Source organism: Embiotoca jacksoni, unplaced genomic scaffold, assembly GCF_022577435.1.
Source record: "Embiotoca jacksoni isolate LCO1_2020_lvr unplaced genomic scaffold, fEmbJac1.0.p SCAF_14, whole genome shotgun sequence".
Classification (NCBI taxonomy): Eukaryota; Metazoa; Chordata; class Actinopteri; family Embiotocidae; genus Embiotoca; species Embiotoca jacksoni.
This window is the reverse complement of record NW_027185274.1, coordinates 10,373,220-10,399,545: the sequence shown is the minus strand read 5'-3', so window position 1 is coordinate 10,399,545 and position 26,326 is coordinate 10,373,220. Positions and strand designations below refer to the sequence as shown.

Below are 26,326 nucleotides of genomic sequence, written 5' to 3'. Positions count from 1 at the left end.
GCAGAAACAGACACACTGTGACACCGTCATACAGGACATACTCTATAACGTTCTACTGCATAAGCACTTGTTTCACATGGCTTTTGCACATGAAGCACTAAAGTGAGTCAAGCTGTAAAAAATAAAATCTGCAGCACACTTGAGACTACAGTCACATCAGCTGGAGGCTCAACCTTTTGCACCTTTTTTTATTTTACAAACATACCATGGCTGCTATGGTATATTGTCTAAATGCTTGTGTTTAAAGATGGGTTCAATGGGTTACCTGTCCTCGCAAGCCTGCCCTGGTGGTAGTGAAGTTGACCTCTGTAACCACGGAAACGGCATCCGGAGGGATGAAGGGACTGGGATTCCGTGTTGCCAGGAAAAGACGGAAGTCCTCATTGTAATCAATAACCTTGTCTCCTATCTGAACCACATATCTGGGACCTGCATGTGCGCGCGTGCATGCGCGTGTGCGTGTGTGTGTGTGTGTGTGTGTGTGTGTGTGTGTGTGTGTGTGTGTGTGTGTGTGTGTGTGTGTGTGCGTGTGCGTGTGTGTGCGTGCATGCGTGTGTGTGTGTGTGTGCACATGCGTGTCAATGTGGACATGAAGAAAAGAGTCTCTTAACATCATATACTCCAACATACAGACATGTAACTTTATCTTCACCAGCCGCATTAAATCCTTTCTATCCTTTTACTTTTTCCCTCTACTCTCCGTCTTCTAGATGTCTGCATTGCAGCACTGCCAGGTTTTTGTCTCACCTCTTTTTTCAATGCTGTTCAACACCTCTGTTAAATGAATTACTTGTCCTTCTGCATACTGTCACTGCCCCCAGTCTTTCCAAATCAGCTTCAAATAGACATCCGCCTCTCCCTGCATGATTCAGAGCCTTATGACTCACTCTCTTATTCACAGGTATGTTTCCAACCTCTGTTTATATGTATGCAATCGGTATGCAATTATCTGAATCAAGGAACTAAAATACCACTGGTTACATCAGACACTTTGTAATCATTCACGCATGAATACAAGATGTATTTTTGCGGGTCTCTTTTTTATTTTATTTGACTAATTCAAGGAGTGTTCATCCATGAAATGGAATAAACAAAGCACTTCCCAGAATTTCATGCTGATTCTAAATAGTAAATAATAATGTTGCCAAAGTTTTGAAGATTTCTGAATTATTTACTTGCTCAAACAACCGCCTTTTAGGAGGACTTTGAATTCGAAAACTCATACCACAAGTAATTTTCATCACTTCGTGAAATGAACATGGAAAAGTGTTTGAGCTTTCACAAATGCATGCTAAGGAAAAGAGACTGAGATTACTCAAAAACACATCTTGTATTCATGTTCAAGAACTCTATGGAACATAATTCAGAGGCTTCACCAACCACAGATTGCTGACGACGTCCTCACCATACAATTTTTCCAAACTTCAAAATTACAAATTTACATTTATTTAGTTTCATTGAAATATCAATGAAACCCCCCCCCCTCTCTCTCCTGCTCCCCACACACACACACACACACTTTGCTTAAAAATTCTTTGTAAATCCTCCTCATGACACTCAGTACACACTCAATATACAGTAATTAAGAAAGTGTGAAAGGTTCATACCGAGGTCTAGGACATTTCATTCGCCTTATTACTGCTTTCCTATTACTATACAAATGTTTGGAAAAATTGTGCGGTGAGGACGTCGTCAGCAATCTGAGGTTGGTGAAGCCTCTGAATTATGTTCAAAAGAGTTCTTGAACCCAACTCTGTACAGACGTGGTGTTGGCCTTGTGAGAATGTGAGTACCCTGCGCTATGAGGTCCCTCCTCAGCAGCGGATAGAGCACAGGTTCAACACCATCCATCTCTTGAATAATAAGGGTTTTTCCAAATCTGACTGCCAGCTCCAGGGATGTCATGAAGTTACTGTCCTGTGGAGAAGCAGGCGCACAGACACCCAGTTGTAAGAGAATACATTGAATTTTTGAATTGGTTGGTAAAACAGCACTCTCTAACATATCTGTCCTGTACCTGATGGACAGAGCAGGAATTAGTATTATTACGATCCATAATAATTATAAAATAATGTATCTTACCAATTATTAAAGTTTGACAAAAAAGTAAACCAACACGGTAAAGATGGAAGACCTCACCGTATGTATACGTTGTATAACTAACTGGCTGTTGACTGAATAGATTCACATCCTGCACATGTCTAAATCACTGTATCAAAACAGAGCAGATGAAAATGTTGCACAGCTGATGTCCAGCTCCAACACCTATCCTGTGCCTGGTGGACAGAGCAGTGATTACAGCGCTCTTCTAAAGAGTGCCATGCAACCTGCAACCAATTACGACTTTATGAGTGTAATAAATGGCCTTAATGTTGTAATTACTGACTAGTGATGAGTCAGTAATAAGTAATCCAGCCCTGCGGAGGAGAAATGTAAAGGTAGCTTCATCATACAGCCAGCCAAGCAGTGGTAGTAGCTGAATATAGGAGTATACCAGCCGAACTCGATAGACTTGGATTCATCAGACAAGATGAAAGAGACATAAAGGATATCTAATGAAGCACTGAAAAGAAGTGTTCAACAGAAATGGCTTTTCAGGCTCCTGCAGACATAAAAGCATCCTCACTGACAGGTTATTTATATGAACAAGGCATATCACCAGGCATGCGTGTGAAAATAAGTGTGCAAATGCAACAGAATAGCTAATGACCTCTATCATGTTTTCTTTAGGTGTGTATGAGTGCGTGTGTCTTACCTGTTGGTTGATAACCTCTAGTCTGTGCTGCTTGAGATGTGTGCGTAGCCATTCTGTAGCTCTGGATGACGGGTCGATCAGAAACGGACAGGCAACACTCTGAGCACAGAACAACGAGAAAGCATTTCAGGAAAAGTTGATTCAAGACAGTTTTACTTAGAAAGAAGCTCACTTACTGAGGAAAAGGAGAGGTGTGTGTGTGTGTGTGTGTGTGTGTGTGTGTGTGTGTGTGTGTGTGTGTGTGTGTGTGTGTGTGTGTGTGTGTGTGTGTGTGTGTGTGTGTGTGTGTGTGTGTGTATTCATGTCGTTCAGCACTGTCACCGTGATATCATGCTTATTGACCACCATCACCACAGGCATGAGGTCCACCACCGTCCTTTCATTATATACTCTTCTATTTCATGGTCTCTCGCTCAAGGATTGTCTTTCTCAAACTGTCCCCACAGCCTTTCCTTAGTCCACAACAAGGAAACATTTGATTCTCTTTGAAACATTATAATAAACGTGATATAGTCAAACAAATGACACTTTTTTTTTTTTTTATTGATTTTTTTTTAAATTTATCATCATTTTCTTACCTGTAATTTAAAAAAGTAAGTACACTCTTGATCACTGAATCATGAATTCGAATCTGGGGTTCAAGTTTAGGTGCTAAAAATAAAATTCTCCTTTGGAAATGACAGGTGGAACCAGTCTAATTTAAACCTCTGACATCTGGAGCCTGCTGCTCTCTTTGCTATTGTGTGTAGAGTCATCATGTCAAGAGCTCTCTAAAGCCTTCAGTAAAAAGCTTGAGTATGCCTTATGAGTCTGGCACAGATCTAAAAATGATTTGGAACAATTCATTCCGCTGTCAGGAAAATTATCTACAAGAGACGTTGATTTTCAACGAGTGGCAATTTGTCCAGAACTGGCCGGCAACACAAACAGCAAAGTCTGTCCAAGAGCAGACGGTTGGATGCAAAAAGAAGTCGCAGGTTCTGTAGGTAACTCTTGCAACTGCTGGTGTCAAAGTGCATGTGCTTACAATCAGAAAGACACTGCACAAAATTGACCTTCACAGGAGTCATGCCAGAAAGAAGCCTTTGCTGTCCAAAAAGAACATTACAGCAAAACTACAGTTTGCAAATAACCGTATAGGCAAAGACCGGGCCTGTTGGAATCATGTTTTCTGGGCAGATGAATCAAAGATAACGTTGTTTTTTTTTGGCCACCCACCATTATAACAGACATCTATTGACATTGTTGATTATATAATTATAAATGACTTCTGTACATGCAGCGTATCATTAGTGTAAAGGACAAACACACACTTGTAAGGGAGACACACACACACAGACATAAACAGCTACTAAAACTAAGTGTCGGCTATGAGGGTGAATGATGGAACAACTTCTTACCTGTAACTTGAGTGCATTGATCTGAAGGCAGCAATGGTAAAAACAACACACAAACACAACACATGCAAATGGAGGACAGATGAATGGCAACAAGGGCAAAATTCTTGGTTCAAGTACGAATATGGAGAACAGCTGTTAGATGTAAATGTTGCAGTTACATCGTATTGTAGTGTCTTATCAAATGGTGTATACAATGCAAGCGACAAAGACACTATTTATTGTAAGCTAATATGTAAATAGTCTGTGATAACACAAAAACCTAAAGATCGACCGATAAAACAAGGTGATTACATATTTATATTTCTTTAATAACATAAATTCATTTGTGTCATGTCAAATGAGACTAGGTCAAAACTAAGTATATGGCTGGACTGTGTATTAAAAAGCTAGGGGGGTTTCCATTTGAAAGGAGGGCTTTTAATTTGAACCAGACGCAGTGAGTCACAGCATTTGCTCCACTAATGGTGTAACTTCACCACTCTGCGGCTTATTGAAAAACAGACACCTGTAGGGCCGACCCGCTGCTGTGGTGTGGTGAAGTCAAAGAGTAGATGTGAAATCTAACCTGAAGAATAACCAGTGCGTTCTCCATGGAGAGGTCATCTGATGGCAGCCCTTCACTCTTCCAGATCAGCTGTTCACTCTCCGAGCACAGGAATGACCGCAAGTCAAACGCTGATGCAAACACACAAGACAAATGCACATGTTTATGTGATGCATATATATATATATATTTAAAAAAAATGTGTTCGTAAATTTCATCAGTGGACACTCCAGCAGCCACTTGACAACAAGTCCCAATTCAACTTTAGTGCCTGGACACATTATATTACACTTTGAGAGAAGTCACTAGGTAATCTTGACTTGGTTGTGGAGAGCACATTTGATGGACTCGTCTGTTTGGGATTTACCTGCATAGCTGAGGGCTTCTGGGAAAGAGGGAGCCACGGAGACTTATACACTCAGATATTAATGCGATAACAATGAGTGCTTTTAGTGCACACATTTTACAAATTCATTTCTGAGAATTAAAATCCATAAAGTGGTAAAAACAGGATTTTATAGCACTGAAATGCTTAATGAGTGTGTAAGTTTTATATGCATGTACACATTAGGTCACTCACATGACTGAAAATAATGACACTTTTTTGATTAATGAATGAAAGACATAACATCATAATGATTACAGTTACCTTTGATTAGTTAAATGATTATAGAGCTATTTTAACACTCCACCTTTAGAACTTTTTAATCAGCACTCATAATTAAAACACCCAGGAGCTTGCAAGCGTACGATATGTAACAGTAATTTACACTGTGTGTGGGTAGCGGTGGTTGTGTAGGTTGTTTAGTATAACAGTTGGCATGTGCTGGTGCAAGTGTGTTAAAAAAAAGGAATAATATATTTACTATGTAGTCCAGATTGAGCCATCCATGTTTCCAGACTGTGTCTTCTACGGTCTTCAGTAGCTGCAGACAGGTAGGTGATGAAGGCTGCAGCAAGCAAGGCCCTATTAGGGAGCGTCTCCAACTCGTTCTTAATCTCTGACATCTGGTAGACAGATGCAGATAGGGAGGAAACGGACAAGATAGAGGAAGTTGAGGGACAGGCAGACAAGGAAGTGAGTAAAGTATGAAAAAAGTAAGACAAGAAAGAAAAATGGACAATGAGGATCGGGAGGAATCAAGAGGTAGAAATGTAGAGAAAGGTAAGGATGGAAGAGGACCTTGTAATGTCTGGTCCCCTGAATAAGAACGGCTAAACGTCCTGCTAGCATCCTTGCTTCAATGCAAAACATGGATCTACCTCTATATCACTTTCTCTGTAGTTTTGTGCACCTCTCCGTATGTGTTCGCGATCCAAAACCGCTGTATAGTGTGGAAAGGAGTTAGGAGTGTGTGAGTTTGTGCGCATGTGTGTATGTGAGAGTGTATGGAAATACGTGAGCAGAGAGTAAACTGGCTCTCTGCTGCAGGCCTCGAGGGAGGCAGTGAGAGTGAGGGTGTGTGCGCGAGTGAGTGTGTCAGGAAGAGATTGAGTGTTTTAATTAAGGTGCAGACAGATGCTGTGGAGAGGAGTAAAAACACCCAGAAGGGACCCAAGACAGCGGGATCCATCCGCCTGTCACACACACAACCACACTCACGGACTCCCAACGCCTCCTGTTGCTCTTACATGGTAAATGAGCCCCTTTTTGAGTAGATGCGCGTAACCTCCCACCCCAAAACACAAATCAACACACTCATACATCAAACTACCTGCGCGTTCCAGCGTGTGTGTTCTCCATCCAGCTGAGATATGAGCTGCTGGGCCGCCGTGATCGTGTCCTGAGCTTTAGTCACCTCCGCCTCCAATTTAGCTGCCTCTGCAGTACGACACTGAAACCTGAGGCGAGAGTAAGAAGGAAGTAAATAGATCAGTGAGGAGATATATGCGATAATCAATAATGTAAAAATAATGTGTAGCTCTCCCCGTGCCAGTGAAAGTAGACCGCAAATCAGTACATATGACTGTGGCAAAGTAAATGTAAAATGCAAGGTGGAGAGAAAAGGAGCCGAGGTGGGCAGAGGGGAGAGCAAGTAAGACATCTTTCAATTGTTAGATGATTAGATGACACATGGATGGATAGGAAGAAAAATGACAGGGCTGACGGTTGGAGACGTTGGAAGGAAGAGCAGCACATGGAGCATGAAATCTCAGTCACATATATAGTGTGGAATTCACCATTGTTGAACTTTGACTTAATAAATAGTGAAATTTCCCAGTGTCCAGCCATTTTCTTCAGTTTTATTAAATACCTTGATTCACAGTAGATCATGCCTCATCATCATGTGCCACGAAATCAATATTAGTGATCACGACTACACACAAATGAAAACACATTCCCAATTCTAAACCAGCCGGTCCAGCCAATTAAGAAAAAAAAAGGGTGAGAGTCACCTGCACCTCAGGCAGTATTGATTGTTTATATCAGTCACCGTATGCTGAAGGAATACAAGCAGCAGACACGGGGGAGTGCTGCATGCCCGGCGGTGAGTAAACATGTTTCATGAAAAGCTAATTTTCTACTTGTAGAATGTGATTCTTATGGTGCAGTTGCATTACATTTGTTCCTGACTGCATCCATGGTTTAGTTCTATTTCAAACAGCTTGATGTCTTATTGAAAAAAACATCGGAAAGGTAGCTTATGATAACATAACAACCCCAATATGTTTTCTCAGGCTTAAAGGCTGTAAGAACGGATAGAAAGATGGGAGGAAACATACTTGTCTTTCAACTCGTTGACTTTGGCTCCAACAGAGTTAAGCTGGTCCTCCAATTTATTCTTTCGACTCTCTGTTTTCCTGAGGTTTCTGGATATGCACACGCACGCACACGCACACACACACACACACACACACACAAATCAGACAAAGGTTTCTCATGCGTGTATAAGTTTATCATTAAGACTGTGACTGTGCGTATCATTCAGTGTATGTTGCTTACAAGCTCGGATTCTAAATGAAAATCACTCAATGAAAATCAGCAAATATTGAAAGAAGAGTTATTTCCAAAAATTGCAACTCATTTATCTATATACTTATGACCAGGTGTGCATTTGTGTTAAAATAAATAAATAAAAAAAACCACACCATCGTCGGTGTTTTGTGGAGCGGTGTGTGTGCGTGTGCGTGTGTGTGTGCGCGCGTGTGCATGTTCCTACTCCAGTAGTCCGGCCTGCTCTTTTGCCAGTGGCTCGATCCTCTCTAGGACGAGGGAGTATTGGACGTTGGCTTTGACCCAGGCAGCCAGAGGAGCAGCTGCTGCACTTGCACGCTTCGCATTCTGAACAACAATGACACCATCACAAGAAACACCTCAATGTATAACAGCCACGGCAACATCTTCATACACCAGCAAAATAAAACATCAAGGGGTTTACAACATCCAACGATACATCTAATTCTCATTCTGCAACAGTCGCTAGCTGACCTTGGGGTCAAAGGAGGCCTTGTTCTTGTTGAGCAGCTCTTCTACACTCTGGCGAATCTCAGGGTTGATGTTCCTGGCTTCAAATGTAACTATGTCCTCCCTCACGCCCCGCTTGGCCAGAAAGCTACAGAGTGAAGAAATAAGCAAGAGAGATTATTGGATGTGATAAGGTGACAAAAAAATGGAGACACACAAGTTTAAACTACATTTCACAGCAATAAAGCAAATTAAAGAAGTGATCAGAGAGTGAGATCAAATTAAGTGACTCTTGATACACAAAGTGGGGAATTCAATGTTACTGTAATTCAAACCTAAAATTATGAGATTTTGACATATGTATTATTTTAAAAGATGAATTTATTTTGGGTCATGTGAAGAAGTGGTAGGGAAATATCAATGTTTGAATGAAATGGCAGACTGGAATTAAATACAGTATGTCTTGAATACAGCTTTAAAGTGAAGTTGATGATTTGGGAGTTTTTGCCAATTCAAAAAACTTTTTACACATATTGATAAAGTTATGAAATTCCTTTGAGACAACCCAAGTAAAATGATTTCTCCATCCTTTCCTCACTGTGCAAACCCTTCCCTCTTCTTCCTCTGTTCCCACCCATCCCTTAACACCCCATCACCTCAAACCTCACAACCCGAGAGGTGTTAAAGATTCTCGGCAATATAATTACTCCCAACAGGGTAAGTCTCTCCTCATCCTTCATTTTAGCCCTTTTTCTGGCTCTCCTTTTACACGTTCTTCCCATCTGGTCCCCTCTCACCTCTTCATGCTGACCCAGGACGTGTCGAAGATACCCATCAGCCTCAGTACCCCCTCCAGGATGTCTCTGATGACATCAGGGGGCATACGGAGGGAGCGAATCTCAGACAGCGCTTCAGGCTTGATGTTTCCAACTGCACGCTTTGCTTCATCTACCAAAGGCTGCAGGGCGGCAAAGGTAAGGGGAGGGAGAGATACAGAGATAAATGAGCGATATGCACAGCTTGGACTGCAAGCATGGAAAAGGTTGAGGGAAGTTTTCAAGTAACCGAACGAACAGGAGTATATCGGAAAACATACCTGTACTTCCTTCAGCTCCTCATCTATTTGGGCTTTTCTCTCTTCAATCTTGGACACTTCTTGAGCCATTTTTCCTTTTATTTTTTCCATCTCTGTCTTTTGGTCACTGGCATTCTGGATAACCAAAAAAAAAAAGTATTATTATTCATTGCATTGGATCAAAAACACATATTTTATACTCTAAACCTAAATTTGATGTTCACCAAGAACACTTGCACCCTGTTAAAAAAAATTTAAATAAGTCAGTACACAGCTTCAGTACTACAACCCTGAGTTAGTTCAGGAATACATCTGTCGTCCTCGTTTGTGTAGAGATCAAAGATTCGGTTTAGAAATAGTCAGTCACTGAGGATGAAAAGGGAGAGAGGATGAAGGTTTGGCAGCATCATTTTCCCACACTTTCTCTCTCTGACCTCTCGATCCCTAAAATCTATCCATGTTATCACATCACATCCTCATTCACAGCTAATCTCATCCTCTCCCTATTACTCCAATTTCCCCATAGTCAAGGCTTGCCCCTTGCTATATACTGCATATATTCCTTATTTCCTCTCCAAATCTCATTTTCCTTCCTCCTCCACTGCTCCCAACTGAATGTTCTTTACCAAGCCTCAATCACTCGTCCAACTAGTTTGTTTCCATGCTTCATCTCATTGTGCCAGTCCTCCTCAATTTTCCCTCCCTGCTGTCTCCATCTCCACAGGCGACATAGCTGCTGCTACAGACCAAAGGGAAGTGATGGATTGTTAATTATCACTCTACAAACTGACTCCACTGTCACTTTTTCCTTTTTTTTGTTTCTCTTATTTCTTCTCTCTTCCTTTTTCCCTTCATCTAACTCAAAAAGCGCTTTCCCAACAGAGTGAGAGACAGGAAGTTATCAAAACTAATGAACAGGGTTCAGCTTCCTTTGTACCCCTCCATTCAGCTATCCAGCCATCCATCCATTCTCGAGGCAGCAGGAGGAAATGGAAATGTGGGTATCAGGAGATAGAAAACACTGGATGAGAAGTCACAAAACAAACAAGTGTGCAAATGCACACAAATTAAATAAACAGTGTCTTCACAGCAGGGAGGACGCAGTCATGGGAAATCTACATAAAGTTTATTGTACAATTCAATGCAGATGAGAAGACAGACAGGGAGAGAGGCATAAATAAGAAATTGAAAAAGAGAGAGAGGAGAGGAGAGGAGAGGAGAGGAGAGGAGAGAGGAGAGGAGAGAGGAGAGGAGAGGAGAGGAGGATAAGTTGGAGGAGACATGAAACCCTGCAGGACTGTGTAACTTTGACACTCAGTGGCAGGGAGGACAGTACAGTGACACACACACACACACACACACACACACACACACACACACACACACACACACACACCTGCATGGAGGTGGTGATTTCCTGCAGGGCAGAATCTGCATCCTGTTGTTTAGTCTTGAGCAGTGCACTCTGCTCTGCAGCCCGCTTCTTCAAATCATCAACCAGTGCTTTAGCTTCGTTCAGCTTGGAAACCCCTGCCTGCAGACACAAGTCAATCATAACATGACTCTGATATATGAGCAATAACAACAAAACGTGAACTCTGAACAAGTTCAGTTGTGTTGTCACCTCTGAGGGCAAGTGTCCACAAACTTTTGAACTTTAGCTGTCAACTAAAAGTATTTGTGAGAAATCATGCCGAGAAAAGGAAGTAGTAGTAGTAAATCTTCTGTGTGAATATTCAGCATGTATATGGCTGATGTTTTACCTGTAGATGCTGTTGTCTAGTTGTAAGCTGGTTTTGCTTCCGGCTGTATAAAGTCGTGTAAACATGCAGAAAGGTCATGTACTGGCTCGGTGTTGCACCATGTTCTCTACATGACTCATGGACCATCAAGAACAAATGGCACAGGTCTCCCTGCCCAGAACCTGTTGAGAGGACAACATTTTAAGCATAAACCGTTTGAAAAATATGAATTCATGACAGAAAAACAAAAAAATACAAAGCCAGGAAATATGTCTAATAAGCTTCTAAATGATCTAATGTTTACCACAGTAAATAATATTCACAAGATGTTTTATACATTGACTCAAATGCAGCTTGTCAATCCATCTATTTACAGCTTTTTGAAGTCACTCATATTGCAAAGCGGATATCTTCTCATGCACACATCAATATCTAATGATTAATTACTAATTCCTAGATCTTGAATGAAAATAAATGTAATATCTACAATCTACCACATCCACTGAGGAGAATAAATTACAATAATAAAGTAGTCATATAGTCACGACAGATAACACACAAATGCTGGATCACCCATAAGTCATTTTGAAGTTTGACTATTACCTGAGCTTTTCCCCTTCTTGCCTATTTCTCTTTCAATCTCCTCTTCTCCACCTTCTGTTTTTGCCAGCAGCAGCTCAGGAATCTGACAAGGGACAAGGTACAAGGATGTGAAATTTAGATCCAAAGCATTGGTGTGAGCATTACAAAACTTTCCTCTTGCAACTTATTCTAAAAAAAAAGAAAAGAAAAAAAAAAGGGGTTTTCACACTTTTAAATTTCAGCTATGACAGAAAAGTAATTTACTTCTTATGGCCTGCTGTAATGGGGTCAAGCATATGGTCTACAGCAGAGTGGCTGGAAACTTACCAGAAATCTACCAAAGTCTGTGCTACACAAGTCTTTCTTTTCACTGTTCCCAGACAGACACACTGCAAATCTCCATCTCAACACTTTGTCCTGACTTTATCAACAATTGCTGGCTTAATATCCATTTTTGATCTGGCTACTCTATGTGTTATTTTTGCATTAACCTTCTTCATGCTGCTTTCAGACCATCCTTCCATCCACTGGACAGAGCACTTGCGGTAAAAAGCAGGGTTGCTCTCACAGTTGATGGTGAAGTTCGAGTTGGAGCAGTCCATGATCAGAACGATGTGGAGGTTCTGCTGGATTCCTAAGTAGGATGTGAAACACAAAGGTTTTAAAATGAAAATGGGGAAGGACTCATCATTATCACAAAATGCTGAGGAAAATTGACACAGTATGGGACAATGTGAAGACAAGTACTCGTGTTTGTGTTACTGATATTGCCCCTTTTACCTCTTTTGCAGAGTTAGACAGTGAAGGTGAGCAGGGAGTTCGATAGTGAGTTTACTTTGACAATAATAGAGCTATTGATTTGATTCTGTAGCAACAACCTCAACCTCAGTGACATTGTACCATTTTAAAAGTACACACATCACTGCACGGCAGGGAGGCAGAAGAAATGCAGATGCAATTAGAACACAAAACCGATATAACAATATGTCAAAATAAATGACAACATGTAGTAGATATTTACAGTGGGAAAAGGACCACATACAGTATAGCTCACATATGGGAACAGACTGAAATAATGAAACACAGGGACTGTGCTGTTTATGAATATAAGGTACTGACTGTGGGAAAAGTAGTTGTAGAGTGGTCCAGTGAATCCATCCTGGGAAGCAGCATCTTTGAGGGGGGACAGCAGAGGCTCCAGTTCCTCTGGAGTATACAGACCTGGAACTTCACCTGAAACATAACGCACACTAGCATCTCTCAGAGGGAACTAAATACTCAAGATTGCAGAGCAAGGACACATGAAAACTGCAGCCTATGAATGGTGTGTTGTATTGTTTTTGTCTAAAATGATCCACATTGGAATTGTGGCCACTGCAGTGCATGGTCCATATTCACATGCACTATGTGAATCACATTATTCTTATTCATTTCACTTCAAATTGATGGCCAGCTTCACATAACAAGGAACAGTTTGGCATTTTGGAAAAAGCACGCATTCACTTTCCTGCCAAGAGTTAGATGAAAGGATCCATACCACATCACAACCACTCACATCTGTCTGCTCAAATCTGTTCTCATAAAAATGCAAATAAGGGAAAACACACAAACACAATACCAACCTGACGACAGCAGGCTGTTCACCATCTCTAAGAAAGCTGGATGGACAAACTGACAATCCTCCAACAGTAGAACCACCTGCTGGCCCTCCAGACCTGCTAGCTGCATTACCTACAGTAAGCATACAGTGCACGTACATTATAAATTTGATACACATACATCAAACATACAGGATAGATTTAATATACATATAAACAACCCACAGGTATACAAACACCAAATTTCCTTGAGAATCATTTTTTCTGCTCATGTTTTTTTTTTTTTTAACAAACAATTTTAACGTGAAACTACAATTAGCATTTCACGGTTCTACGGCTTCACCAGCCAGTCATATTGCAGTTTACAGCCATATCTGTCTCGACTCATATGATATACATAGTGAAGGCTTTGAGGGAATCCTTATACGTGTTCACATACTTGACCAATAAAGCTGATTGAAGGTAGACAATGCAATGTAGATGTTGCTGCAAACAAGCTACAAATTATAAAATGCTTCACACACATCTTCAACCCGCCAGCCCAGAACATCTATAGAATCACCACCGTTTCAAGATGGACACCCAAGACGAGTGTCATCAATTCAGCATCATTCCAAATGTTGACATGTCATCATAACCATTGTGTAAATTCTCTAGTTATGGCCACAGACGTGCTTTGTGAGGTCATAGTGACCTTTGGCAACCAGGATCTAATCAGGTCATCCTTGTGTCCAAGTCAGTATTAATGCCCCTTTGAAGAAATCCCCGTTCCTGAAATGATTCCCCACAGAGGATGGACATAAAGCAACGGTGACCATGACCCTTGACCTCTAGCTACCGAAATCTTATCAATTCTTCCTTGAGTTCAAGTGAATATTTGTACCAAATTTGAAGGCAGTCCCTTAAGATATCCCATTCACAAGAATGGGACAGATGTGAGGTGACAGTGACCTTGACCTTTGACCTCTCACCCCCAGCTTCTCATTAGGCCCCTTGAGGTCCATTGAATGTTAGTGCCAAATCTGTTCTTGAGATATTACGCTCACCGAGAATGGGTCAATATAAGGTTATAATGACCTTGACTTTTGACCCCCAAAATCTAATCATTTCATCCTTTGGCCCAAGTGAACCTTTGTGCCGAATTTAAAGAAATTCCCTTGAGATGTTCTTTCGCTATCACGCTAATGACAACGGAACATACATGCAGTCGGAAAGCGAGACAACCCTAAAAGATAATGCCTCCGACTATGGCTATCACCACAATCAAATAGCTCAAAGGTATAATGTGATTATGAACTAGTTAAGCAAATAAAATCTTAATCTCAAAGTAATCCATTCTCACCATCTTGAGATCACTGTTGAAATGCTTAAGAGAATAACCACGGTGGATTTTAGGAGTGAACAATGTGTAGCCATGCATGTGTGACACCAGGCATGTGGCGGTGTGCCGACCCACTCCACTCCGCCCTGCCAGAAGCAGAGAGCCACCAGGTCGGCTGAGGACCCGATCCACCCTGGACACAAAGTCACACACTTCCCAGAACAGGAGAAGATCCAGCTCTCTGTTATCACGACTGTACAGTGTTACTCCCTAGGGGAAGAGAAGGGATGAACAGGTGAGGAGGTACAAAATAGACACTTCAATCAATACAATGTAAGGAACATTTGAAAATACAAAGAGACACAACCACAAGGATGAGCTAGAAAGATCAAAGCAGTAGCAGATAAAAGGAGTCTTGGAATTATTATGGCAAATTTGCAATACCGCTGTGTCCATATTTCGCCAACAGAGCATAAAGCCAGTGCATTCAAACAAATTTAAAATAAATGAGAAAACATAAATGTTTTATCAGCAATATATCAAAACAATAGTTCTCATTATGCAGATTTAGCTCTTGTGTAGTTGTATTGTTATAGAGATAGGGAGAATACATTCATTACACATTACAATAAAAGCAACATTTTCAGTGTTAAAAATACACTTACTCTACTGCAAACACATATGTATGTGTGCATAGTTAATCAACAAGCCTGAACACACAACAGTTGCTCACTGCATACCTTCTGTATAACTTGTTTTAGGTCAGCAGAATCCAGGCGTCCCAGTTGTTTCCCATGAGCAGGCAGAGACTGGCCTGGAGCTATCAGAGCCCCTTCAGAGGCTCCCCACGTCACATAAAAGCCATCTGCAGACAGGACAAACATTACAGACTAATAGCAGCATACCCACATGTGTGCACATCAAATGACATGGAGGCTGTCTGAGAGGCACAATACACAAAAATATGAGCACTGTAGAGGTGGCGTTCCTCTTCCAATCAAAGGGGTGTGATTGTATTACTATTTCTGTGTCTTCGAAGAAGCTGCTAGTTGCATGGATATAAGTTTAAAATGCATTTGTATCTAAAAGCTGTCACACTTGCAAAGTAGTGCTCTGTCTGTCCAATCACTGGCAGCTGCCAAATTCTGGGATACAGGATTCTGAGATAATGTCAAAAAGTGATGTTAGGGAAGGAGGGATGGAGGGAGGGATGCAGGGATGGAGGGAGGGATGGATGGATGGATGGATGGATGGATGGATGGATGGATGGATGGATGGATGAGCTCATGCTGATGCAAAGAGAGTGCTATCTATCTCATACCAGTCATGTTTTCCAGAGCGTCAGAGCCCCAGTCGCCCCGTATGATGGAGGAGAGGATGTTGTCAAAGGTGTGAAGATCTTTGGAGGAAACCAGCCGGTCTCTGAGGAGCCTCCGGGCCTCGTACGCCACCACCTCCAACAGGCTGTCTGTCACATTAGATTGACCTAAAAGGGAACAAAAGAGAAAAACACACAGCTATTTGGATTAATACTCAAAAGAATATAATACAACCTGCACACATTTATACAAAACATGAGACTTGCTGATTTTGTTTGAATTATTTCTGATCAGGGCCTTGACCTCAGTCAAGAAGCTAATTTAAACACTGAGGTCATTTGAAACCAAATTTCAATGAATCTGAGGAGAAAGAACTTTTTTAATTCTAACATATCGCACATACAATGCAAACGTTGTGGTCTGTCCATTTATATCACGGTTGCTTAGGTGTCATAAAGGACAGACAGAGACAAAGTATTTACACTCAGATTCAGGGCTTAACATTAGTCAGAGGGCTAATTTTGACAGGACGAGGCTAGACAAAAGCACATTGCAGGTTAATGTGCTAAATTCCCCAGAAGCCGCAACATGACCAATTGGCTTGTTAGCTGCCATTTTGAAGCCTCAAGTTTGGAATTTTGTCTGTCACAATCTTGATTTTTTTTTTTGGAGGTGGAAGTGACCATATTTGGAGGAGCTGGGAAAAAGCAAGAGATGGATCTGATTCGATCTGACTGAGACGCACTGTGGCCGCCCACCTATAACGGAAACCTGACTGAATCCCAGGGCTGTCAATCAAATAAGACACGCCCCCCCCAAAATACCACTCTTTGATGCCTAATATCTAATTAATGGAAAAATGGCAATTCCGCATTGGCTTTACTTTTCAGACTCAAAAGCTAGATTTGTGGTCTCATTGGCAAGTGCTATCAAAAGGTTGTCACATTATACTGAAAGGGCTGAAGTCAACAGTCATACAGAGCCACAGAAATACAATATTTATGTGATCACATGCACACTCAAACTCACTCACATGCACAAACATCAACACATTCACAGAATAAATACAAAGTGAAAAGGTTTTTACATACAGAAAGAAGGTAAGCAGCAAGGAAGGGAAAAGGGAGAAAGAAGTAAGAGTAAGTTAAAAAAAAAATGATGAGTATAGGAAAAGAGAAGTTTGTCCGCTGACGTGTTTAATTAAAATAAATGATTGGACTCACTATCACAGCAGGAACACATTGCAGAGGGAGAGAAAGAGGGACAGAGAGAGAGATGAAAGAACAGCAGAGGGAGAGAATAAGAAAAAAAAGAAAGAAAAAAAAGGAAGAGACAGACAAGTGACAGAGGAATTGAGGAGAGAGAGAAGGGGGGGGGGCAGGATGAAGGAAAAGGTGAGAGTTGGAAACAGCTCTGCGCTGAAAGGATACTGACAAGAAACTAAGCCACGCGTGGATGTCTTCTTGATTCTGGGATCAAAACTGAATTAATAATGCTTCGTGTGACTCAGCAAAATATTTCTATGCGAGGACTCCAGTGGGTCATTAATTTCAACTTTCTGTTTTTGTTTGCATACAGCAGTGTCTCTAAAAATGTGCATCAGAGCCCACACATATATGTGTGTGCACGTGGTCTAGGTTACCTGCAGTGAGGTCGTACCGCAGTAGGCTGAGGACCCACTCTGTGAGAATACAGGGGGTAAACAGGTAGTGGCTGTGGTCATCCACTGTAAACTTGGCTTTCACCTGAGAGGACAGAAACAAACAGAGAAAGATGAAAATGTTTCTATTCTACAGGATATAGATTAATTGGACAATAATAATAATAATAATACTTATAGTGGTGCTTCAAAATTTGTTAACCCTTTACAATTTTCTATATTTCTGCAATCTAACCTAAAACATCAGCTTTGAACATAAGTCCTAAAAGTAGATAAAGAAAACCCAGTTACGTTGTAAACAATAAGACAAAAACATTATACTTGGTCATTTATTTAATCATTATATTTATGTGAGTGGCCAACGTATGTGAACCTCTGGGATTAGCAGCAAATTTGAAAATGACAGTGAAAATAGAGTGAGGTGAAGAGCGTCAACAACTCTTTTTCTGACAACCTCAGAAATCCCCTTCGTTTGTGCCATGACGCACTTCAACAAACCTGTGTTGTGAAGCTCAGACTTTGACAGATTGCTGTTCTTGAAACAAAACAGGACACCCACTGACACCTGATTATCATCTCATTGAACGAAAACACCTGACATCCTCACTCTCTGAGCAAGGTCATCACTTGGTGCCGTGTTATGCTATGCATAAGAATCTGTAACATAATGTATGGAAACACCGATGAGAACTCAACCGGTATCCCGGGATAAAAGGATACTTGCTTTTAAGGCATTTTGGGCAGTGCTGTTTTGCTGAATATGGGTGTAGTGGTTTCTTTCCTGATCATGTTTATCTGTCAGGATTTGTGAGCTTTCTCTCTGCTGTGGAACAAGCGTGAATTTTAATGTGGAATTCCATAAATTCAAATCAGAGTCTCTAATATGGAAGCCTATAGGGGACATATCAAAATGGTAATGTAAACTGAAAATACAATTTCACAATAGCATAATTTCCGACAACTGTGTGTAGAGTAAAAATTAAAACAAAAATGCAATAACCCAACTTGCGTTTGCATTTTCAAATACTCATATTGGCGTTCTATGACCATATTGAAATAAGAATGGAAAATATGTTTGACATTTAAATGTTCCTTCATATTTGAAAATAAAATGAAACAACTTTTTACCAATATAAACAATATAACTTGATTTTCCATTCACCCTATGCAAGCAATATGTAAATCACAATTAACGATAAAATGCAATTTTATCGCAATTAGAAAATGAAAATGAATGATCGCCCCATGACATTCAATACCTGCTCATAGAGCTGCACTAGAGAGCCAGCCAGCTGATGTGTTTTCCCTGTGCTGGCCCAGGCTGCCTGGCTGCCCAGGCTATGCTGGAGAACTGGTTGCAGGTAAGCAGAGTAGATAGTCTGCAGCTGCTCCCTGTCTGGATAGCTAAGGGCAGTCAAAGAAGCAGAGAAACAGATAAATGGAGAGAAATGAGGAGCGATGTTTGAAAAGAGAATTACTGCATGTGAATAAATGAATGGAAAAGTGCTATGCTACTGCAATTTGGTGATTTAGTGCTTTCTCCATACTTACTCTATGGTGCAGATGCGTACGATAGAGGAGAAGCGGGAGGTGAGTGAATGGCTGCCGACAGCTCCCCCTGTTGACATCGAGGCCACCACCTGAATGTTCTCAAGACTCACCCACTCCAGATTCTCATCATAGAATCCCTTATATGTCAACACCTGAAGGAGAGACCGAGTAAAGAAGAGATGTCCCTGTTTCTTATTGTTTTTCAAGTTGAAATCATTTCAGATGCAGTATATTCTGCTGAAGTAAAAGAAAGCACATTATATTCTGAGCTTCTGAGGGTGGGCACTGGGATCAAAGCTATACTTCATCTGACCATTCACTAATTTGTTTGCTTATCCATGTGTCTTTTTATATCTTTACCTGTTGCAGGAAGGCAGTAAGGTTGCTGGTCCCCCACTTGTCCGGTTTGGGTAAGTTGATGTCTTTTAAGTAAAGGACCAGGTTCTCACAGTCCTTGGGTCGGAACACCCGGCCGGTGTTGGAGCTGAGCAACAGGCATGTCTGGCTGAGCTTCTGTAGGACGTGGCGAGACGAGGTCTGGGCACTACAGTGAACCACAGCGACCTGGGTGGAACGCAGCCGAGAGAAGGCGTAGCGCAGGAGCATGCTGGACGGAAAACAATGTGTAGAAAAAGGTCAAGAAATACACAGGCACTCACAGTTTGTGTGGTGAGACGTGATCTCACAGGGTTGGTGATGTTTCAGCCGAATGGTCAAATGTTCTAACTTTTACACAGCTCAGTTTCATACATGTTCAGGCCCCTTAGCATCTCAAGAACAGTGTTTGTCAGAACAGACCCAAAGGCAAAGGGTGACATTTTATGAGAAAGTGAAAACAGAGAAAGTAAAATGGTGTGTGTGTGTGTGTGTGTGTGTGTGTGTGTGTGTGTGTGTGTGTGTGTGTGTGTGTGTGTGTGTGTGTGTGTGTGTGTGTGTGAACACTCATTACAGGATATGTCTGTGGAAATTAATTACATGTTCTTTCATCAGAAGAATAAACTGACCAACCCAGTGCTTCACTGGCACAGTGACCTTTCAGGCGAAGTGAGGCAAGACAAGGCAGCGAGGACAGGACAGGACAGGACAGGACAGGACAGGACAAGAGAAGAGAGGAGAGGAGAGGAGAGGAGAGGAGAGGAGAGGAGAGGAGAGGAGAGGAGAGGAGAGGAAGGACTGAGACAGACTCAACTGAAGTGTAAAAGGCAAACAGAGTGACCCTCGATCTTCAAACCCCTAGGGAGGCACGCAATTACTTCTGAGGCAGCGACTCAGTGTGTGTGAACTCGAGCCTGAGCGCATAAAACCGGGCCACATGCACCCGCGGATCCGATCCTTATTCTGGGTTGTCAGTGCCTTTACAAAAAAGGTCAAGTCTAGCTTAAAAGCTGCTTTGATTTCAGTGTTGATTGTATGATGGTGTCATTTTGAGGGTCCACATTTGAGAGCCTCTGTCGCACAATCCGTAACGCACACTCTTCCACTGTCAACTCGCCAACACTTTTTCTGCAGGAAGACCAACATGAAGCTTGTGTGGGATTGTGCCTACTTAAATCGTTTACACAAATGACTGTTTGACAAAAGATATTAAACAATCACAGCTATGTTGATAAATTAGGTTAATGTAAGGGAATGTAATTGTTACTCAGCAATCACAGCTATGCAGTGAGTTAATGAGTTTTCAATTGAACATTTTCAGGTCTGCTTGGAATTTTTATGCACAGTGTCTCCATGTACATAAAAGTGTTTGTGCAAACACCGCCTCTGTTTATGATTATGCAAATTGTCACTCTGTGTGTGTGCACGCATTTGTAATGCATGGATAATTACCCCTTTCCACAACCCTCCGGCCCTACCACCATGAAGGGCTGCCTGTGCTGAGCGGTGAGCCACGGGGAAAAAGATTGAAGACCTCTCTGCATGCCTGGAGTCTCAATGACAGGTAGCATGTGTGTATGAGAGAACTGTTCCAGCGTGAGACCCTCGGGACGCTGGAACGTATAGGCTGCTAGATGGCCACTGTCAGAGTCATAGTAGGTGTCCAGTGGTTTTCTGCTGTCCGGGGGGTTTTCCCTAGCCCAGCTCAGCAACTACAGAAGCACAAAGAAAAATGCCACACATAAAGTTGTGTTTCTTTCTTGACTGATGAACCGTCCTTCAATTTTTCCATCAGTAACAATTATTTTCGACTTTGCAAGAAACCTTTCATGTCGACAAACGAATCAAATTTAAATCCTAAAATAGTCACTCTCTGCCCGTTCAACGAACACAGGGGTCCTCACCTCTTTGGCAAACTCCTGTCGTGTTTTGACGTTGAGGTTTCCTCCCATGCCTCTAAGAAGACCAACGATGAACTGACCTCTCTCTGTCACAGCGCTGAGGTGCGACAGACAATTGAACACTGTGCCCACCAGACTAGTTTCCACCACAAAGTCATTCTAATGTCAGGAGAGAAGAAAAATATTGGGTATACAAGTTTGAATCCAATATTTATAAAGATTTTGGAATGAATGGGTTGAGAAGAAGAGAAACAAATATGTAAGCATTATTGCATTTTAAGCAGGATATGATAACTGTGTTTGTTCATTGAGCCAGCTGGTTTGTCAAAAGTGATTTCTGTGACTTTATCACACTTGTATGTTAGCAATTCAATACATTATGATAAACATTGATCAGTGTAAGTGCAGGTAATTCAGAAAGCCAGATATTTTGCCGCAGTTTGTTTCGTGCTTGTCAAATCATTACAGCACTGTTTCAGCATCAAAGAAAAAACTTCAAGCTGTGAATGTCAAATTCAACACAATGAAACAGTTTGACTGTAGGATGGGGGAAAATGTTACCTGTTTGAGGACCCAGTCCAGAGCTCTTTGGAAGTAGTCTCCCAGCCAGTTTTCTAGGTTACCGCGACACTCTTCTGGCTGAACCCTCAACCACGACTTCACCAAGGCACCCACATCAATGTCCTCATCACTTAAGGTAAAAGTAAGAATGAAAGGAGGTAAAACAACAGGGAGAGAAGCATTAGGAAAATATGGAATTGGGTAGACATAAACATTTAAAACTTTGTCTGCTTAGGCTGACTGACCTGAGAAAGATCATACCCATGCGGGATATGGTGGCTGGTGAGGCACAGCTAAGGTCGTGGGTCTCAAACAGGAAGTTAACATTGGGTCCGAACTGGATGCGTTCTCCGGAAGGCATGGTTAACAGCCGATTATCATCGAGCACCGAGTTCAGACTCTCAATCCACTCGGGGTCAATGTCGCCATCACAAACAATCCAGGAGTTCACCTCTACACAAAAAGACATATACGTGACCACTATACATGTACATAAATTACAATGCTGAGGACAACATATATAAACCACTCAAAGATGACTTTGTTCAGTCCTTGCTGTGTGCATCGGGTGTAGTGCAAGAACTTTTCCAGCCAAAGTGGGCAATAATGTGGACCAAACCATCCTCATGGTCAAAAGTCTGGCTGTCAGTGGCCTATCTGTGCCATGCGAGTGGTGTGTGCCTCTTACCCTGTGGCTCTCTGACCACACTCCTGGCACTGTGTGTGAGGACCCCATCAGCCCATTCTCTGGTGTCCATGTCTATGTGTCCCAAGAGCTGTTGTCTGGGCATGGCCTTGGGATTCATTGTGTACTGCTTCACCTGCAAAAACAGCAGCATACAGCATCAGCAAGATGACACCCCGTGCTGGGAACATTTTTTTTTTTTTTAACTGACGCATAGACTTTCAAATAACGCTTTTCATGCTGTTTTATATGCTAATAATGCTGGGATGCAAGCCTTACAGCATTTTTAATATATTCTTTCAAGGTTACTGTTAAATTAGGTGGGAGTATTGACAATTGAAAATCCAGTAGGGGGTTTGTCTCTTTACTCACCCCTTTGCCTGTCTTGCTGAGAGCAGCCCTGAGCATCCTCCAGAGTGTAGACTTGCCTGCTCCGCTTGGCCCTACGATGACTACACCCATTCGTTGCCTCAGCTGTTCATTCAGCTCCAATGCCTTCTTCAGCTGCAACAGTCAGCAATCAATCGATTTAATTGTTGTAGGTATTTTTTTTTTTACTCGTTTTTTTTCTACTGTCTTTCTAACAAACAATTCACAGTTGCCTCGTTGTTAATATAAACGACTCCCTGCAGAATATCCAAAAAGCTGGCCGAATTCCAGTTCACAGCTTGTATCGTGACAATAATATGCGTATGTTTAGCATATAAATGACAGATGTCTTCTTAGACAAACCTGGTTGGGTATGAGTTCAAGTTGTGCTTCCTTGTAGACTTGTTCCAATGCCTGCATTAGTATCTGGTCCTCCACATCGGTGAAGCTAACCCCCGAGAAGACATCACTGACCAGAGCATCAAAACGAGAGCTATCGGCAAACGTCAGCTTGGACATGGTGTTCAGTCTCAGCGCCTGCACCACCAGGCTACTCTCCTGAACTGCATGAAGATGAAAGAGATTCATTTAAATTCCATTCTAATCCCAAATAGGATACGCATGTAAGAAGTACTTCAATAAGGATATGATTGAAATTCTAAAGATGCTTTATACTGGTGAAAAAAGACTATATGTAGAGCTATGAAATAATACAATACATGCTCGATGGAGAAGAATACAAAACAAGGTTATGAAAGTCAGCTTGTCCAGTCATTATTTGCTTTGTTCTTGCACAGGTCACTGGTTAAAAATGAGCTAATTACCAAAGCCTGTCATTATTTAAGAGTTTGTCAATACTTCTGTTCTCTCTTCCAACAATGCCGGCCTTCCCTGCAGGCACAAATGTTTTTTGTTTTTTTTTCCACAGCAGAGAGGAACACTTGGCCAGACTACACAGAGACAAACACAAGCAAACCTTGGGGACTCATCGACAGACATGGTGTGTCTATGTCTCCGTGTGAGTGTGTGTTGGACAGATAAAGGTTGGGAGGTGGAACAGAAGGATTTGAAAGAGAGAGAGAGGGGGAAAGAGTCAAGAAAAGGCAGAGAGGAAAATGAAGAGAGGAGGGGCGGGGGGCTAAAGGATTGAAAAGCAGATACATGAAGAGGAGATGGGGGTGAGAAACCGAGGGCAGCGAGTGAGAATGAGCGGGATGAGAGCAACATCGACAGCTAGGTATCAGAGAGAGAGCTAACAACAGGTCAGGAAGAAGAGGAAGGAGGAGGGGAAAGAGATACTGAAGAGGTAAACAACAGAACTCTGGCAAAGTGTTTGGGAACGAGAGAACGGAGGACAAAAGTACAAATGAGTGAAAAAGCCCAGGGAGGAAAAGTTTTTAGGGGAGCATTTGGGCTAAATGTCAATTGAAGGCGTATCTGTATTAGAGGATTAGAAGGGCGAGGACAGCACGTGTATAGAGAAAGGGCTGGTCAATAGAGCCTTTTGATGCATAGTGTTTATCAAACTGCTTCCAACAGATACCCACACAAAGGGGCACAGATCAAAAAGCCATTTCATAGCATGCCCCTGTTGGGTACAGGATAAGCATCTCCAAACCATCATCCATCACCTTATCCTCTAATCCTTTCCCTCAGCTCCACAACTTTCAGCCTCTCAGGTCTGAAGGTTGCTATCAGTACAGCAGTTTCAGCACTTCTCAGGGGACAAATTGAAGAGACACTTTGAACAAATGGCCAAAAAGCAAGTTTTCAGATTATTGACTGTTTGTAAAAATACCTGAAGTGGAATAGTTAGGATTTTTTATTATAAAAAGCTGAGTTGGGATTTCTGGCTCAATTTCATCTACTTCCACGATGCTTAGAGATGGATGACACGTTAAGAGGTCAAAAGTCCAGCAGGTTTTAAAACAAGGTGTTCTGACAATAAAGATGTTCTTAAATACTACAAATAATGATGAACTTTTAAACTGTAACTTTTATTCAAACTATAAACACAGATTGGCTATTTTCACTGAAATAATGAATATGGAAAAAGTTATTGAAGGTCGATCCACTTCAATTAGTTTATGGCTGTCTGCATTTTTTTTTTTTTTTTTTTTTTTTTGTTATATGACAGCATAGTTATGTCTGCACTGTCTTTATAATTTGCCACAAGCACACAAATCAGTTGTCAACAATCACATACTTTAAATGTTATAATTGATTAAATAGTTTGATTTTGAAGGAATTCAGTTCAATAGATTTGAGGGCTCATGCTCGGCAGTCAGCTGACGTATGAATCAGGTATCTGCTGGTTATTGAACAGTCTTGCTTTTCAGATCGTTATAATCTTCTGTGTATCCCTGAGGCAGTGGCTAAATGTCATCTGTGGTCATTGCTGGTTAGTTAGCACATCTAGATTTTAAACATCACTTGTCTGTGAATTTGTGCCCTGAATTATGATACAACGACCTGTAATCCAATTCTCTAGAAACATACAAATAACTCAAAATGACAAAATGATATGTACAAATGTGTTTTTTAAACCTACCCACAGACATGTTTTGATCTGAAACACCATTGCATGTACATTTTTAGTCCTTTGTGTTACTTGATTGACTTGAATGACTTCATTTATTTTTTTTCCACCTACGTATGAAGCATTAAGGAATTCTCATTCAAATCACCAATACCGCTTTCCATCATCGTCACTGCGAAGACTCACAACCCATTAAGTGTGTTCAGCAACACTATAAAAAAAAATGCTTTACAGCAAAGTTCAATATCCTGAGGTACTGAGGAATTTGTAGTCTCAATCAAGGTTGAGTCAAGTGACTGGAGGCAATTTACCGGATTGTGCACAGCTCCCTCATTTAAGTTCTCATTTTCACTCATAGTTCAAACCAAATGATTTCACTGATTAGCACAACTTCAATTTCAGACAGAAAAAAAATCATCAGTCAAATGATCTGCTGTTGTGTTTGGCTAGACTGAAAGCCAGCCTTGTTAGGCCTAAATGGTATGAAATTAAAAACCTAGTGATGCAGTGTCTGTCTATCAATAGATCCTCTGGCTCTGTAGTAGTTACATTTGTCAAATCTCCTTTCATATATGTTTGCCCCACACATGTGTACAGGTTTTGTTACTGTGTACTTTTGCCAGCAAAGAATATGACCAGAGATAAGAGTCCAAGGATGCATCCACTTTCCTCTAACTTTCCTCTCACGCTTCAATATTGGAAAAGAAAAAATGCCTGAGAGATATAGTACGTTAAAATAGAAAAACAGCCAGAGGGGGTCTTACTCTTGTCCTTGTCATGACTCCTCCTCTGTTGCTGCAGGAGACTGCCACAGGCCTTCAGCACCGTCTTTAGAGCACGCAAACCCCAGTCATAGTGCTGCTGGGGAGTCAACAACTCCCTGGACAGACAAATACAGGCACATTTTCACACATACTCACACACTCTCTATTGACTGTAGGTC

The 26,326-nt window shown here is 41.5% G+C and overlaps 1 protein-coding gene across 1 annotated transcript in view; it reads right to left on the bottom strand.

Moving 5' to 3' along the window:
• The window catches only part of dync2h1 (dynein cytoplasmic 2 heavy chain 1), a 103,043-nt gene that overhangs the window by 53,595 nt on the left and 23,122 nt on the right, over positions 1-26,326 (bottom strand). The window contains exons 40-72 of the mRNA XM_069147908.1: positions 26,148-26,263; positions 23,208-23,407; positions 22,848-22,979; positions 22,479-22,611; positions 22,036-22,243; positions 21,791-21,920; positions 21,233-21,388; positions 20,781-21,040; positions 19,314-19,560; positions 18,954-19,105; positions 18,662-18,806; positions 17,385-17,487; positions 15,745-15,909; positions 15,164-15,288; positions 14,445-14,693; positions 13,127-13,235; positions 12,624-12,737; positions 11,996-12,138; positions 11,526-11,607; positions 10,944-11,104; positions 10,577-10,714; positions 9,202-9,315; positions 8,903-9,063; positions 8,130-8,253; positions 7,861-7,982; positions 7,424-7,510; positions 6,415-6,541; positions 5,566-5,707; positions 4,721-4,830; positions 4,156-4,176; positions 2,756-2,854; positions 1,794-1,917; positions 266-429 (exon numbers count right to left, since the gene is read on the bottom strand). Coding sequence (XP_069004009.1) covers positions 266-429; positions 1,794-1,917; positions 2,756-2,854; positions 4,156-4,176; positions 4,721-4,830; positions 5,566-5,707; positions 6,415-6,541; positions 7,424-7,510; positions 7,861-7,982; positions 8,130-8,253; positions 8,903-9,063; positions 9,202-9,315; positions 10,577-10,714; positions 10,944-11,104; positions 11,526-11,607; positions 11,996-12,138; positions 12,624-12,737; positions 13,127-13,235; positions 14,445-14,693; positions 15,164-15,288; positions 15,745-15,909; positions 17,385-17,487; positions 18,662-18,806; positions 18,954-19,105; positions 19,314-19,560; positions 20,781-21,040; positions 21,233-21,388; positions 21,791-21,920; positions 22,036-22,243; positions 22,479-22,611; positions 22,848-22,979; positions 23,208-23,407; positions 26,148-26,263 — 4,663 coding nt within the window. The remainder of the gene's footprint in view (positions 1-265; positions 430-1,793; positions 1,918-2,755; positions 2,855-4,155; positions 4,177-4,720; positions 4,831-5,565; positions 5,708-6,414; positions 6,542-7,423; positions 7,511-7,860; positions 7,983-8,129; positions 8,254-8,902; positions 9,064-9,201; positions 9,316-10,576; positions 10,715-10,943; positions 11,105-11,525; positions 11,608-11,995; positions 12,139-12,623; positions 12,738-13,126; positions 13,236-14,444; positions 14,694-15,163; positions 15,289-15,744; positions 15,910-17,384; positions 17,488-18,661; positions 18,807-18,953; positions 19,106-19,313; positions 19,561-20,780; positions 21,041-21,232; positions 21,389-21,790; positions 21,921-22,035; positions 22,244-22,478; positions 22,612-22,847; positions 22,980-23,207; positions 23,408-26,147; positions 26,264-26,326) is intronic.